The 15,273-nt window shown below is 35.0% G+C and overlaps 1 protein-coding gene across 1 annotated transcript; it reads left to right on the top strand.

Annotated features, from left to right (window-relative positions):
• Positions 1–7,466: 7,466 nt before the first annotated feature.
• On the top strand, positions 7,467–14,578 carry LOC131857546 (uncharacterized). Its single transcript, XM_059210219.1, has 5 exons — positions 7,467–7,541; positions 7,655–7,760; positions 8,230–8,808; positions 14,142–14,314; positions 14,510–14,578. The coding sequence occupies exons 1-5, from the start codon at positions 7,467–7,469 to the stop codon at positions 14,576–14,578; spliced, it is 1,002 nt and encodes a 333-aa protein (XP_059066202.1).
• Positions 14,579–15,273: the final 695 nt, after the last annotated feature.

Genomic DNA, 15,273 nt, shown 5'->3' with positions numbered 1-15,273 from the left:
ATCCCAATTTTTAAGATGCAAAAGTTTGAAATTATGCAATTTCTTTTTTAAAAACAAAGATTGAAAAAGGTATTTACTAATGTACTCAATACAATGTCCACTTCAAGAAATATTTTCACACCCTAAATGGAAAAAATATTTTTGATCTTTCTTATTTTATTTTATACTATCCATGCCTATTCAATTCTTTGGTGCATCACTTATGCCTTATAACTTGTTAATAAAATAAATCTATGTAGCATCTAATGTAGGGATGACTACCCTCCTTCAAAAAATAACTATCACTATAATATACTCTAATTAACCTACTACATAGCAATCCATGATAACACAAAATATTCCTTGAGTAATGATGGAGTGTAATCGATAATGACTTCTATGGTCCTTACAAAATGTGCATTACATAATTTCTCATAGATCTAGGTTATCTTTGTTGATGCATAATCTCAAAGTTGGAGAAGTTAGTGGGATACGAATTTGGCTACAAAGGTAAAATATCCAAGATAAAGAAGCATCTCAAATAAATCACTCACAAAAAAGGAAAGATAATATATATTTTTGCACAAAATAAATCCTTAAATTTGAGTTCCAGTGTTACACTTAGGCTAGTATTACTATATCTAGCACTTATACACCTTAGCACTAATATTATAATTATTGGCACTCTATATTATTACAATTTTATAATTGCTAGATCTTTTACTGCCCAAACTTAAATATTTATTATAATGTCTTAATATTTTTATTGATAATACTATCAATATTAATGAAATAAATAAATAAAAACTTTACATTAAGATTAATAAGATTATCATTTTTCTTCAAAGGTGATTATTATAATTACAATGGTTTTCATCTTTTCCAACATTATTGGTAATCATACTTTAAATATATTACCTATGTTTATGTTTTAACTTTTAGCCAAGAATTAATACAATTCTTTTTTGTACATGAGTGTGTTTTAACCACCATCTCTACTCTTGATTCATCCATAAGCATCTATTAAATATATACATATTTTTTAATTTATTTTTAGACTGTAGGAATCGGGTAAAACTGTAGTGCACTAGGTAAACTTTTTAACATGATCGGTGATGTTGGCGTGACACGTCCTCCGGTACCACGTGGGCTAGGGGGAGACTAGACCTTGTGACCTCGTGCTTCACCACTGGAAGCTCTCGCTAGTCAAACTAGACCCCCGGCCCTACTAAATATATATACATTAATTATAATTATTTTTAATAATTAATTTAACTCCTTGATATAGCCATAATAACTTATTAAATGGTAGCCAATTTATTACAACATTTATGCATAAAGATAACACATCATGACTCTTACTCTTCAAACATTATTAATATATTGTAATGGATATTTGGTACATCTTAAAAGTTGTATAACCATTTCCACACTTATCCTTGTTCATGCAAACATTTTTCATTTACATTACATAGATTCTTACCACATTTAGATGCAACTGCACTTAATATAAATTTCAAGGGAATTGATTAACCAATATGAACATCTTTGAGAAACTCAACCCCCCTATTAAATTCTTACTAGGATTAAAACTTTAATTTTGTTGCATCGATTTAATTCTCCTACTACTATTGATAAACTTAAGACCTCAATGTTGTTGGGAAGAATGCCGATATTCTTTTTTTAAACAAGTTTAGTAGTGATTTCTTTTCAGCCTTAAATAAGTCCATAGTATGTGGACTCCACTATCATCTATAAAGACACAGTGTAAAACAACTATAAAGATACTGTGTAAAACAACTATGTGCAATGAATATTCTACTTAGCTATCAATGTCAATGGTAGATGCATTAACATATCATGCAAATGGTTTTAGCATCGACAACACAACCAATGTTGGTGGATCATGTAAGGCACTAGTGTATAGAGAGAGGCGGATGATGTCTATTCAGTCATATATTTAGCATGTTGGTGGCTATTTTAATCATATAAAAAAATTAAATGTCTCTTTTGTATGATATGCTAAATATATGACTGGATAGACGTCACCCAAAAGATACAACCAAGAGATCTCCATATTGTAAGGAAGTTAAGTAGAGAAACAACTTCCTACACTAACTTTGAGAGGAGGGTAATGCAAAAATTTTACAAATAGTTTCAACAGTTACAAAAAATTAAACAGAAATAAACATAATACCATGCATACCACAACACAATAACATAGTGATTTATGTGGGGAAAACCCTTTCGGGAGAAAAACCCCACACTCCAAAAGCAGCTCAATATATTATTCAACAATCAATAATAGATTACAATATACTTCTAGAGCAATCTCTTGACATGAGTACTACTAATTAGAGACATAGAGGTAACTCAATACCCATAAGACTCTTACACACATCCTCTATTTACGTGCCTCATATATAGGAGATACAATGCAAGAAACCATCAAACAATATTACAAAACCATGGGCTAAAACTGCCTAATAAAGTAGAGTCGACATTATCTCCATTCTAGATGCCCTATGATGTGTCAAAACACACATCACTATGTGTTCCTCCCTTTTACAACTCATTTATGTGTCTGATGCAATTTTATATTTCCTATTACAGGAGTCCAAACTTCCGGAGGCCATAACTTGTGAACCAAGTGTCCGATTGACGAACCGTTTGATGCGCCGAAAATCTTGTGAAGTGCTCTATCACCTCGTAACTCACTATATTGATTATGCCCACTTTTCAAGGCATTTCGGAGGGTCAAAAGTCTTCAAAATTAAATTTAGATCTTTCATCACACCCTTCAAAAACAAAAACTTTAGTATCTTCAAAACTAGTTGTGATCTTGCGATAAAAATTTACAGGTATGCTTATCTAGCCAATCTGAAACTTTGGGGAGAATTTAGCACCATTTCATGCTCAAATAGAAACTTACTATAAATAGTAACCTCATATAAATGCAAGGTTGAGACACCATTTTTCCAACACATATAAACGCCCAACTATAAAAGCCATACCCAACCACACCTATACACCCATACTCAACCCCAATTGCTTTATACATATTGTAGTAACAGAAAAAGAAAAAGAAAAAAAGGATGGAATAAGCCCATTTTGAATGAAAATAGAACCTGGCTTTATCATGTATTCCACCATTTTAACAATTTGGAGATTTTTTTAAATGGGTCTAATGTGCCCTTTCAGGTTAAAAAGGAATTCTATTGCATTTTATTTTTATGCACACATTTAGCAGTATTTTACATAAATCTAAAGAGCTAATAGAATTTAGCATTTCAGTTACTTTTCTCTAATACATGCCTTCAATTTATTTACTTGGGTGATCATGCATCATTTTAGACCTTTTTGCAAATGTTGTAAATTTTCTTCCAAAACGTATTATTTTAGAGAAAACAACCATCATTTACAAGTGCATAACTATGAAATGGGTCATAAAGAAGATATTCTAAGGATATATTTAAGCTACTACATGAATGCTTATTTAATCCATAGTCAAAAGATGAAATCCCCTTTTACATGCAATTTTACATTTCTACAACCAAGTAATCAAAGATAGTTTTATCTATTCTTGCAACATGTATCATCTTACAGCTGAAGTGATACATTTAGCTAAGGTTTCCCAACCATATATCTGCAATTTCACTAACACAAAGCCAATGGAAAGAGTGGTCTCCACCCTACCATGCAGCATCATCGAGCCATGACAGACTTTAGCCAACCTCTAAGCCAAGAGGCCAACCAAAATTAGGGTATTTATTTACAAGATTCCAAGGCTTATCAGTCACATAACAACCACCAACAAAATTTGCCAAAACAAATCATGGAGGAAAGTATAAAAGAAAGAATAATTTCAATTGCGCAATTCAATAGCTCACATAAATCTAGAAACCCATTCATTATCATGACTATTTTCCTTAAACAAAGAATTTTCTTGTTACAATGTTAAGTAGACCTACCTTACACTAGCCAATCATATCCATGAGATATTCCTCTATCCTTTCTCAATCTCTTCCATCCTAAAAAATCCTCTCCTCTCCCCCAAAAGAAAAGATCTCCCTCTTTACAAGAAAACACTTCATATATATATAAGAAAAGAAAGAAAGAAAAAGCAAAGAAAATATCCTTTTCCCAAAAGACATCTCTCCTTATGATACTTGGTAAAAGGGGATATTTTATACATAAGGAAGTATAAAATAAATAAATAAAAATCCTTCTCATAGGTTGAGTTTGGCTAAGTATAGAGGCATACTCAATTTAAGGATATTGAAATCAAATAAGATTTAAATCATGTAGAGAAATAAAATTAGTCAATAGACATAGGGTTAGTTGAGCCTTGACCTCTCATGTACTAATTGATGACATATTCTGAAAGAACATTTAATTTCTTATTATTCACAACATGAAGTGGAAAGGAATGGGTAGGGTTCTTGGTTGGTCTCTTGTTCTTCCATTGGCCAATTGTAATTATCTTTGCACACTGAAGGAACACATCAAATGCATCGAGAATAAATAGGCAAAGAAATAGAACTACTTGAGATTGAATGCCAATCAAACATAGTATGAAATATCATTTCAGCATGTTAATCAATAAAATTACTATTACCTCAAGATTAGTTCAATAATGTGTTTCCCACTCACAGCTCCCAACATTATGTAATTCTAAATATTTATAAGAGGCTCTCATAATTTATTAATTGGGTAGATAACTATCATCTCACTATAACTTGGCTAATCTTACAAAACATTGGAATCATTTTCTAGCTCAAACTTAGATTAGTTAGTCCTTTCTCAAAAGAAATGCTCATGTAGACCTAAAATATTTTGAGAGGAGGTCCTAGAATATCAAAATTTAATGAATGATAAGAGTCGAGTTACTTTTATTGATATAAGTCACCTTTTCTATATTGGTATCATATTTGTTGATACTTAGTTTGATTTCATTCTACTAATTAGATGGACATCTACAAACTCTAAGGGTAAGTGCACAAAGTTGGGGGACCAAAAAGGGGTCTTTAGATGCCACTTTTTTTTTTTTTTTGAAATCAGCAAAGTCTGAACTCCGATCAGAATTCAATTGAAGATAGTTACACTTAAAACTTGAAGATGCAACAAGAAGTAAAGTTGAAGTCCTCTGAAACTACTTTTTGAACTACTAATTCATTTTGAAAATGGTGGAGATTAAGGGTTTCAAAAAGGGGCACCACATTTATTGGTCCCGTTTTTATTAGAAAAACATAATATAGCACTAAATGTGGTCTAAAATGTTAAAAAAAAATAGAATTTTAAAAATCTCTCTAGTGAGAAATTAGCTAACACCATGTAGTTTATGCCAAATTTTTTGGCTAATTTTTTGATAATATATGATTTTAACAAAATTTTGAAGTAGACACATCCTAAAAAATAGAAATTTGAGTGTGCTCCCCCTAAAATTTGTGAAAACTAATCAGAAAACAATTTTCCCTTTTTAAAACAAAATTGTGTAGAATGGAGTCTAGTTTCTAAAAATGTAATTTGTTTCAAAATTCAATGAACGAGTAAAAATGTATACCCAAAATATGACATATTGGTTTTTAACAAAAAACAGACACTATCAAAAGAAATTAGAGATGAAGACCTTAACATAATCAAAATTTGAAAATAATTATATGTCTAGATAGCAAAGAGAGAGATTAACGGTGTCATGGAGTTTTTTTTTTGTTTTCATTGAAACACATGCAAACCTAACGGAGAGCCAAACAAAAATATGAGAAAATTTCGCATGTTTGCAAAAAAAACACATCTTAGGCCTAAAAGGGACATCTTGGAGGAAATGTTTCTATTTAGGCATTCTTAAATCTCACCAAAGCGATTGGCTTAATCATGTTTCTCATGAATGTTATTAAGGATTGTTCTCAAGTGGCAGATTTTGTCCTAGTACGTTGATATGGTTAAAGGGTTGCAAAAATCAATCTATTGTGTTGATGTGAATCCTCCCTCTTGCATCATACATGGAGGACTCAATAATACCACCCAAGGACTACACACATCATGAGAATATAATCAATTATCTCCACATAGGAAGGAAATAGGTAGACAAGATATTGATGCAGGAGCATCCATGGTGGTGGGAGATTCAAATTTGAATTTGGCATATTCAACCTCAAATTTGGAATGTTCCTTCTTGTGATACATAGAAGACGGTGATTAGTATGTTTCTAAAGACAGAATTAGTATGTTAAAATTCATTTTTATTTAAAGGTAAATCTTCATTCAAAGAGATGTATCATTCCATCTTGATATAAGGATGTAAAATAAAAAAAAAAATGTAAAGAGTGAAAAAGTATATGGTGAAGAAAATGGTGAGAAGTGTTTGACACATAAAGATATATCATTCAAGCACAAAGAATATTTAAGAAGAGGATATTTGCAAATTGGTATGTGTGAAGAAAACAAGTTACAAAATATATACATCAAGAAATCTATGAAGAATATATAAGTGTGTTATGTGGAGATTTATTATTCAAGAATAAGGAAATTGATGAAGACAATATATAAATGATCAAGATAGAATTATAAGAAGAATATGTGAAAAATTAAAAAGAAAATCTATATGTAGAACAATGATATATGATGCATATTTTTATAGTAGATTTGTAAAAAAAATTAGAGTAGATAGCATAAATATAAAGGAAAGCATTGCTTTAGTTGTGATTAAATTTGTGAAGGAAGGACTTAGATTTGTGAAGGAAGAACATCACATTATAATTATTAGATTTGTGAAGGAAGAACGTCATATTGTAGTGATTATATTTGTGAAGGAATGGCATTGCATCATATTTGTGATCAACTTGTGAAGGAAAGAATTACATAATTTAAATGCATATTTGTGAAGAAAAGTGTATTTACATTTAGAGCTTATGAAGAAAAATAATCCATTGAAGGATTTGTAGGTTGGTGCCTATCAAAAGGAGAGATTGGTGTCTCTCTCTAAGTTGGTGCTTAGTTGTGAGGGTTGGTGCCTCCAATAGGTTGGTACCTACGAATTAAGAGGATTGGTGTCTCTTGCAGGTTGTTGCCTACGAAATTTGTAAATGAGAGTTTATAAAAGCAATATTTTTTCATGGTTTTCTCCCATAAGGGTTTCCACGTAAATCATGTGTTCTACTTGTATTGCAAAATCATTAAGTATTATGCTATTTATATTGTGCAATTGATATTTACGATATTAAATTTGAAAAAGTAGAAAATAGTATTATATCAATTCACCAGCCCTTCCCTCTCAATATAATTGTGTTCTCGTCAATATGTATCTAAGTGGGTTCCTTTGAAAAAGTCTATTGAAGGTAGATCGTAAGAGCACATATAGAAAAAAAGAAAATGAGGTAAAAGGAAATACCAAATAGAATGTTGATCAACAATCACCAAAATCCTAAAGATGGGTGCGGAGTGACAAGCGGAGCGGCGAGCAAGAATCCCAAATTTCAAATTTGGGAATGGCGGATTTCCTGGGGAAGGCAGCTTTTATGGGGTCGAAACTGGCAATCAAGCAAGCGGACAAGCATCCCAAGGTACAGAAGAGGACAAGGATACAGTCAAATTGGTGGAGAACAAAGATTCCAAAACTGGGGACCTGCATGATAGAGGTAAAGGAAAAAAATGGTCTTTGCTTTTTGGAGTGAAGCCGCTGGCTAAATCAGGGCTTCCAGAAGTTACAAACATATATGATCCAGTTTCAGGGTTGGTTGTTATTTCTGTTCCGGACAAATTGGTAGATCTTACTGTTGCTGGTTTAACCATGACATTAGTTGGTCGATTTTCTAGCTTTAGGCCTAACATTGATGTTGTTAGGAATTTTACAAGGAGGAAATGGGTTCTAAAAGGTCAAGTGGATGTGGTAGCGCTGCCAAGGGGTTTTTTTTTCCTTTGCCTTTAACTCTGAAGAAGATATGAATAAGGCTCTATGTGAAGGTCCATGGATGTTCAGCAAGTCAACTTTGGCTCTTCAGAAATGGGCCCCTAACCTTTCCCTTGTTGAATCCTTCTTTTTATATGCACCTATGTGGACGCGCCTACTAGGTCTCCCACTAGAATTTTGGAATGAGGACGTCTTTAAGGGTATTGTGACTTCTTTTGGAGAACTTCTTTTGATTGACCCAATGACGACAGCTAAATCAAGGTTAGTCTTTGCTCGCATCTGTGCAAATGTTAATCAAATGATGAATATGCCCCAATCTATTGAGATTATTTCTAAATTAGGGAAATGGACCCAAGCTATTAAATATGAATCGCTCCCCTTTGCCTGTTTCCATTGCAAAAAATTGAGTCATTGGGCAAAATCTTGTCCGCTTAAGAAGAGTAAGGAAAGCAAGACCGATAGCAATGTGAAGTATAAAAAGAAATGGCAAACGATAGAGAAAAAAGGAGACCCATTAGTAGAGTGTGATCCAGAAAAGGAAGAAATGGAGCCAGAAAATGAGGTGAAGAAGGGTGAGAACAGTAATAATGAAAAACATGATTGTGTATGCTCTAATAATCAAATAGAGAGAACTAAAGAAGGGGAGCAAGTAAGAGAGTTAAACAACAAAAATGATCCAGAGGACCAAGAGGTTGATTCTGTTAGCCAAGAGAAAGAAGAGGAAAGTCCCAATGATCTTATGCCTGCTTCTTCTGACTCAAAATCAATTGAGGAAAACTTCAATGAAGCTCAGGAGTTTAACCCTTCTAATATTGAGCCTTTGTTGCTTCTAACCAATGGAAACCCAAAGCTTCTCCAATGTAAAACCCCATCACATAGTGTGGAAATGGATATCCTGGAAGGAAATCTTAGGATTCTTGGTACGAAAGAGGGAAAATGGAAGAAGGGGGAACCCAATGGAGGCATCTCAACTAGAAGCAAGAATAAGAAAAAGGCAGATGTTGGAAGCCAAAACAAAATGCAAGGGAGACCATCTCTAAAACATCAGAGGGAACAGGAAAGATGGAAGAATCGTGCTGATGGACCACAATGTTCCATCAAGTCAGCCCTATCTCCGGTTAAAGTATGAAGATAATCTCCTGGAATATCAGAGGGTTGAATGCCCCTCATAAGCAGGATGTGTTACGAAACATCATAAGAGATCATGAATCGGATGTGGTCCTTGTTTAGGAAACCAAGATGTGTAAGGATAAAGTGGAAAAGATTAGAATTTTTAAAAATAATGGAGTTATAGGATCTAGCTCGAAGGGAGCTTCTGGAGGAACTGCAATTTTTTGGAACCAAAAAACCATTAAAGGTAAGGAAATCATTTCTGCTTTTAATAGGAACTTTGTGCAGCTTGAGCATATCAAGGATAACTTTGTCTCGGTGTTAACCAATGTCTATGTGCCTAATACCAAAACTAGGAGAGCAAAATATTGGAGAAACCTTGCTGAAGACAGACTTAATTTTGCTGATCAAACTTGAATAATAATGGGAGATTTCAATACTCCACTAAAAGAGGAAGAGAAGATGGGAGGTCTCCCCTTTCAGCTTGATGGTAAACAAGATCTTATGGATTTCATTAATGATCAAGCTCTTATGGATGTGGATCTTCAAGGGATTAACTATACCTGGACTAATAGAAGAACCGGAGCTGACCTGATTCAAGTTAAGTTAGATAGAACCTTAATTTCTCGCAAGTGGTTAGCTAAGTATAGTTGTTCTCTTGCATCTGTTATCAAAATTGGTTCTGATCATTATCCAATCTCTTTTACTGCGAATTCCTTTTCGGCTAAGAGAAACTTCCCCTTTAGATTTGAAAAAGTGTGGTTATCCCATCCTTCCTTGGAAGCTTGTGTTGATGATTGGTGGAATTCTGAGGTTGAGGGTACAACTCTCTTTAAAATAGCTAAAAAGCTCAATATTATAGAGGCTAAAATTAAAATCTGGAACAAAGAGATTTTTGGGGATATCTTCAAGAGTAAAATTCAAATTAATTCAGAAATAAAAGACGTTCAAGATAGAATCCAAGAGAATGGGTTGTCTGAAGAACTAAGATCTGTGGAAAATGGTTTGTTGTCTAAATACCACACCATTATTTCTAATGAAGAGATGTTCTAGAGACAAAGATCTAGAGCCTTGTACTTGAAGGAAGGTGATAAAAATACCCAGTTTTTTCACTTAACCACCCTTAAGCATAGGGCGGCTGACAGGATATCCAGGTTTTCCTGTAATAAAGGGATTTTAATGAAGGATAATGATATTAGAAAGGAAACTCTAGAGTATTTTGGCACCCTTTTGGGAGAAGTGGATAACCTAGATTCCAGTAATCAAAACATCCTATTGCAAGCTATTCCTTCTACCTTGACTGTGGAAGACAATAATTATGTGTCCCATTTTCCCTCTAATCAGGAAATCAAAAAGGCGGTGTTTTCCTTCCAGGGAGATAAGTCTCCTAGACCATATGGTTTTCCAATGTTCTTCTTCCAATTTTTTTGGCATATTGTGGAGACTGACATTTGTAAAAGTGTCAAAGAATTCTTTGGTTCTAGAAGGCTTTTAAAAGAACTTAATGCTACCTTCATTGTCCTAATTCCGAAGATCTCAAGAGCTAATTCTCTAAATAAGTTTAGACCTATTAGTCTCTGTAGCTCTGTTTACAAGATTTTATCCAAGGTTCTTACTTCCAGACTGCTGGATATTCTTCCAAGAATTATCTCTATCTAGCAGAATGGTTTTGTCCCTGGTAGACAGATTCTAGACTCCATTACATATGTTCATGAAAATATCCATTCTCTAAATGCGGCTAATAATCAGGGCTTCTTTTTGAAGTTAGATATGGCTAAAGCTTATGATAGAGTGAATTGGCAGTTTCTCTTAAGGATTATGAAAGCATTTGGTTTTGGAGAAAAAGTTATTCAACTTTTCTCTCAACTGATGGAAACTTCCTCTTCTACTGTTATTGTCAATGGATCCCCATCAAGTTTCTTCAAAAGTTCAAGAGGTCTTAGACAGGGGGACCCCATTTCCCCTATCTTGTTTACTATTTTAGTTGAAAGCCTGGGTAGATTTATTTTTAAAAATGTGGAAGAAGGAAATCTCAGAGGACTGAAACCTTCTTCATCCAATTTCACTTGCACTCATGAACAGTTTGTTGACGATTCTATCACAATGGGGGAAGCTACCATTAGGGAAGCTAAAAACATGAAGAATGTGTTGAATATTTATGAATCTGCCTCTGGTCAAAAAATTAATTGGGATAAGAGCTCATTGTTCTTCATCAATACCCCTATTCAAAGACAATTAAGGATTGAAAGAATTCTTGGCTGTAAAATAGCTGAGCTTCCCTCTTCTTATCTGGGGCTTCCTCTATGTATTAAGCCTGCGGATAATTTTTGGAATAAGTTGGTGGATAGATTCAACTCAAAATTGGCTGGTTGGAAAAGAGCAGTCCTAAGTCAAGCGAGTAAAGTTACTCTGCTCAAAGCCACTCTCCAAAACTTGTTTGTTTATGCTCTCAATTTGTTCAAAATCCCCATAAAGTTTGCAGAAGCAATTGAAAGAATCCAAAAAAAGTTTCTTTGGTCAGGGGTGGAAGTCAAAAATAGAATTCCCCTTATTGCCTGGAATAAAATCTGTTCTTCTAAGGCCTCAGGGGGGCTGAGCTTAAGGAATATAAGGTCTATGAATAAGGCTTTATTAGCTAAACAAATTTGGAGAATGAAAGGGGAGCAAAGAGAATGGAATTCAATCTGGAAAAATAAATATCTTCATATGCAACCCTCTAAGGAAGATTTTTTAGATGAATCTTTTATTGTTGAAGGTTCCGCAATATGGAATGTAGTCCAATCGGCTAAAAGTTGGGCCGCTGCTGGTCAAATGTGGAATCTGGGGGATGGCAGGAGTATAAGATTTTGGGAAGACAGGTGGATCATGGATAAACCTTTGGAGGAAATTCCAATCCTTAATGACTGGAAAGATTGGTTCAAAAGCAGGTTTGGGGATTTGGTCAGAGATTACTGGAGAAATGGGAAATGGATTGATTTTAGCCAGCAATGTCTGGGGCTAAAGTTCCTTCATACTGTTCTCTCTCCTAAAGTTCCTAGAGACAACAAAGAGGACAGATTGATTTGGAGGGAAACCCCCGATGGGAAATATTATGTGTCCTCAGCTGTGGCTATCCAAAATGAAGTTATGGAAGAAATTCCTATTTGGGCTAAAGTCTGGAACAAGAAGTTAGTTCCTAAGGTTAATATCTTTTTTTGGATTTTCATCCAAAACAAGGTTTTAACTCTGGACAACCTTCAAAAGAGAGGTTTTGTTTTTCCTAATAGGCGTTCTCTTTGTTACAGGGAAGAAGAGACTACTTTCCATATTCTCAATCAGTGTACATTTAGTCAAGAAATCTAGAAAATCATTTTAAGCAGGTGGAAGCTGAGCTGGGTTTTTCCGAATTCCCTAGGGGAATCTTGGCAGCAATGGCATTTCCCTAATTCCAATCCAAAGATTATGGAGACTTGGAAACTTACTTTCATGAATGTTATCTGGAATATATGGAAAGAGCGCAACAATAGAATTTTTAGGGATAAAAGTGCCATCCCTGAAGTGGTGGTGGATAAAATTTATAGGAGCATATTTGACTGCATCCATGGTACTGATAATAGACCAGCTGCTAAAGATGACTTCAATGACAGGTGGAACCTCTCTACTACCACACCTAGTAAGGAGAAGGGAAGAGAAGGTCTAGTTTGGTGTTTTCCTCCTCAGGGATGGATTAAGGCTAACTTTGATGGGGCCTCTAAGGGGAATCCGGGTAAAGCTGGTTATGGGGGCATTGTCAGGAATTTTGCTGGAAGTTGCCTTGTGGCGGTGGTTGGTCCTTTGGGGAGTCAAACTAGTCATTTTGTTGAAGCCTCAACTGCGCTGAATACTCTAATTATAGCTAAGAACCTTAATCATGATAAATTATGGCTTGAGGTAGATTCACTTAATATTATTAAGTGTTTGAAGGGGGAGTCTGAGCCATCATGGTCAATTGAAAACATTATTTTGAAAGCTAGGGAAATCATCGCTAGTTTTAAAGAAATAATTATTCAACATGCCTTTAGAGAGAAAAATATGGTGGTGGACTGTCTGGCAAACCTAAGAGTTAATTCCGATTCTCAAATAATTTGGCATGGGGAAGATATTAATATGAATATTAAAGAGCTCCTTAGAAAGGACAGATTTACGGGGAGAGAAGGACTGCATAATCATGATAGGTTATATGAGTAATTTATGCTTTGATAGAAAGGTAATGATTACCTGGAAAAGTGGTAGAATCCCAATCAAATTTAATATTACTTCGTACACTTTGTGGGTCATCCTTTTCAAAATTTTGAGTAACTACGGGAAGAAAGTGTTGAGTTTGCAGAAGAACAAAGTTGAAAGTCTGAATTCGAATATGGGAGGAGACTTAAGGAGGGAGGAACCAGATAACACGTCAAGATGGAAGGCCATGCTGAAAGTGTGGGTGAAGTTGGAAAAAGGGTCCCTCACAAGCTTTATGGAGAAGCTAGTTGATTACGACAAAGGTAGGGTTAATCTTGATGTTTCCAAAATTTATGAAAATTGGTGTAATGGGTCCTTTAAAATCTATGGGGTAAAGTTCAAATTGGACGTGGGACTCATTGAGACTGTGACTGGTATGCCCCACTCAGGGCTCAATTTTTTTAGAGATCTTAAAGTTTCCAATAACGCAGTTAATCTGTTCCCACGTAAGGAAAACAAGAGGGCTAAAATTGGCAAAGCCACAGAGGTTACTATGAAGCATCCAACATCAAGAAAATCTGGGGCTGAGTTTTGAATGCCATAATGGAATACATAACTGTTGAGGGCCACTTTTCCAGGGCCGGCACTTATCACTTTGTTCTATTAAACCATTTCAGACATGAAAAAAGGGTATCCCTGCCCTACTATTTCTTTAGGTCCCTTTCAAGGTCTCTCAATAAACACAGTAAGAATCCCTCCGATCCGGTACTCCATTGCGGGCTTGTGCTACTCATTTATGAGCACTGTAAAACCCTTGCCATGCTGGAAAACAAGAGTTTATCCACTTCTCCAGGGAAAGGCAAGAGAAAGATGGAGGGAGGGGAATCCAGCAAGGAGAAGGCGGCCTCTAGCAAAAAAAGTAAGAGTGCCTCTGGGACGGAAGCCCATGAGAATGATACAGAGGAAACTGGAAAAGATGGTAGTGAAATGGATACGGATGAATCTGAGGGTGACGACAACTGGAAAGATGAGGATGTGGGTGCAGAGGATGAAGAAGGTGAGAATGAGTTCTACAATGATAGCCCAATCCACAATGCTAGCCCTGGCAATGACAACAGCCAACCAATGATGGATGTGGAAGACAAGGATAATGAGGAAAAATATGTGAATTCTGAGAGGGAGAAGAATAAGGAACTAGAGAAGGATATGACTAAGGACAGTTTAAGTGAGGATAAGGAAAGTGCTGGTAAAGGGTTATTCTTGGATAACCTTAAAAAATTCACTGAGGCTAGATTGGATTATGACAGATGGAAATATGAACTTTTGAAGAACCTGGAAAAAAATGAGAAACGGAAGGATGAGAAAAGGAAGGATTATGACAGGGATCAAATAAAATAGAAGTAGGATATGGAGAAGGTTAAATCGCTGGAAGAATGAAATGTGGCGATGAAAAATGTGTTGGGAATTATCCCTAATATGTCTGTTGTCACTAAAAACTTTGAGGATATTGCTAAGGTCCTTGATAATTCTAGCTCTCCTAAACTGGTGGTGGACCTTGACATGGATGAAGATACTATCGAGATTAGTAGTGGTGAAGCTACTCCAAGTGGAGTTGCAAAGAGGACCAGGGCAAGTGTCAAGAAAGTTGCGGCTACTTCTACCAAGGATATCCCTAATCTTAGGGAAAATATCAAAGACATGTATGGGATTAGAAATACCCTAGCTAATGCCCTGAAAAATATTAATTAGTTTCTTCTTTCGGGTCTAGCTGGTTTTTGCTAGTTTTTTGGGGCTTTAGCCGGTTTTCTCTGGTTTTTGCTGGCTTTTCGTTGGTTTGTTCCTTTTGGTTTCTTAATGCTTTTATCTTTTAAGATCTTTTTGTAAAGGGTTTCAGGGCCCCTTCAAAACCTGTTTTTACCTTAATAAAAAACAATCACCAAAACCAAACACAAATGATGAAAGAGAATCTAGCAAAATTAATGAGGTGACAAATGGAACACACATGGCAATAGATACAAGGAGTGATCTATCAAAAGGTGAAGTTGATCTTGTAATTTAAAAAAAGAAAAAACCCAAATGTATGGGAAAGTTGA

The sequence above is a fragment of the Cryptomeria japonica genome, chromosome 8, assembly GCF_030272615.1.
Source record: "Cryptomeria japonica chromosome 8, Sugi_1.0, whole genome shotgun sequence".
NCBI classification, from domain to species: domain Eukaryota; kingdom Viridiplantae; phylum Streptophyta; class Pinopsida; order Cupressales; family Cupressaceae; genus Cryptomeria; species Cryptomeria japonica.
The sequence above is the reverse complement of the archived record's forward strand: the minus strand, read 5'-3'. Positions and strand labels throughout refer to the sequence as shown.

Excerpts from the sequence above, each read along its gene's own strand:
- LOC131857546 (XM_059210219.1), top strand. The coding sequence starts at position 7,467 with ATGGCGGATTTCCTGGGGAAGGCAGCTTTTATGGGGTCGAAACTGGCA. Across the intron at positions 8,809-14,141 it reads AGGAAATCTTAGGATTCTTG|AGGAAACTGGAAAAGATGGT; the intron begins GTACGAAAGAGG and ends AGAATGATACAG. Across the intron at positions 14,315-14,509 it reads ACAGCCAACCAATGATGGAT|AACCTGGAAAAAAATGAGAA; the intron begins GTGGAAGACAAG and ends GAACTTTTGAAG.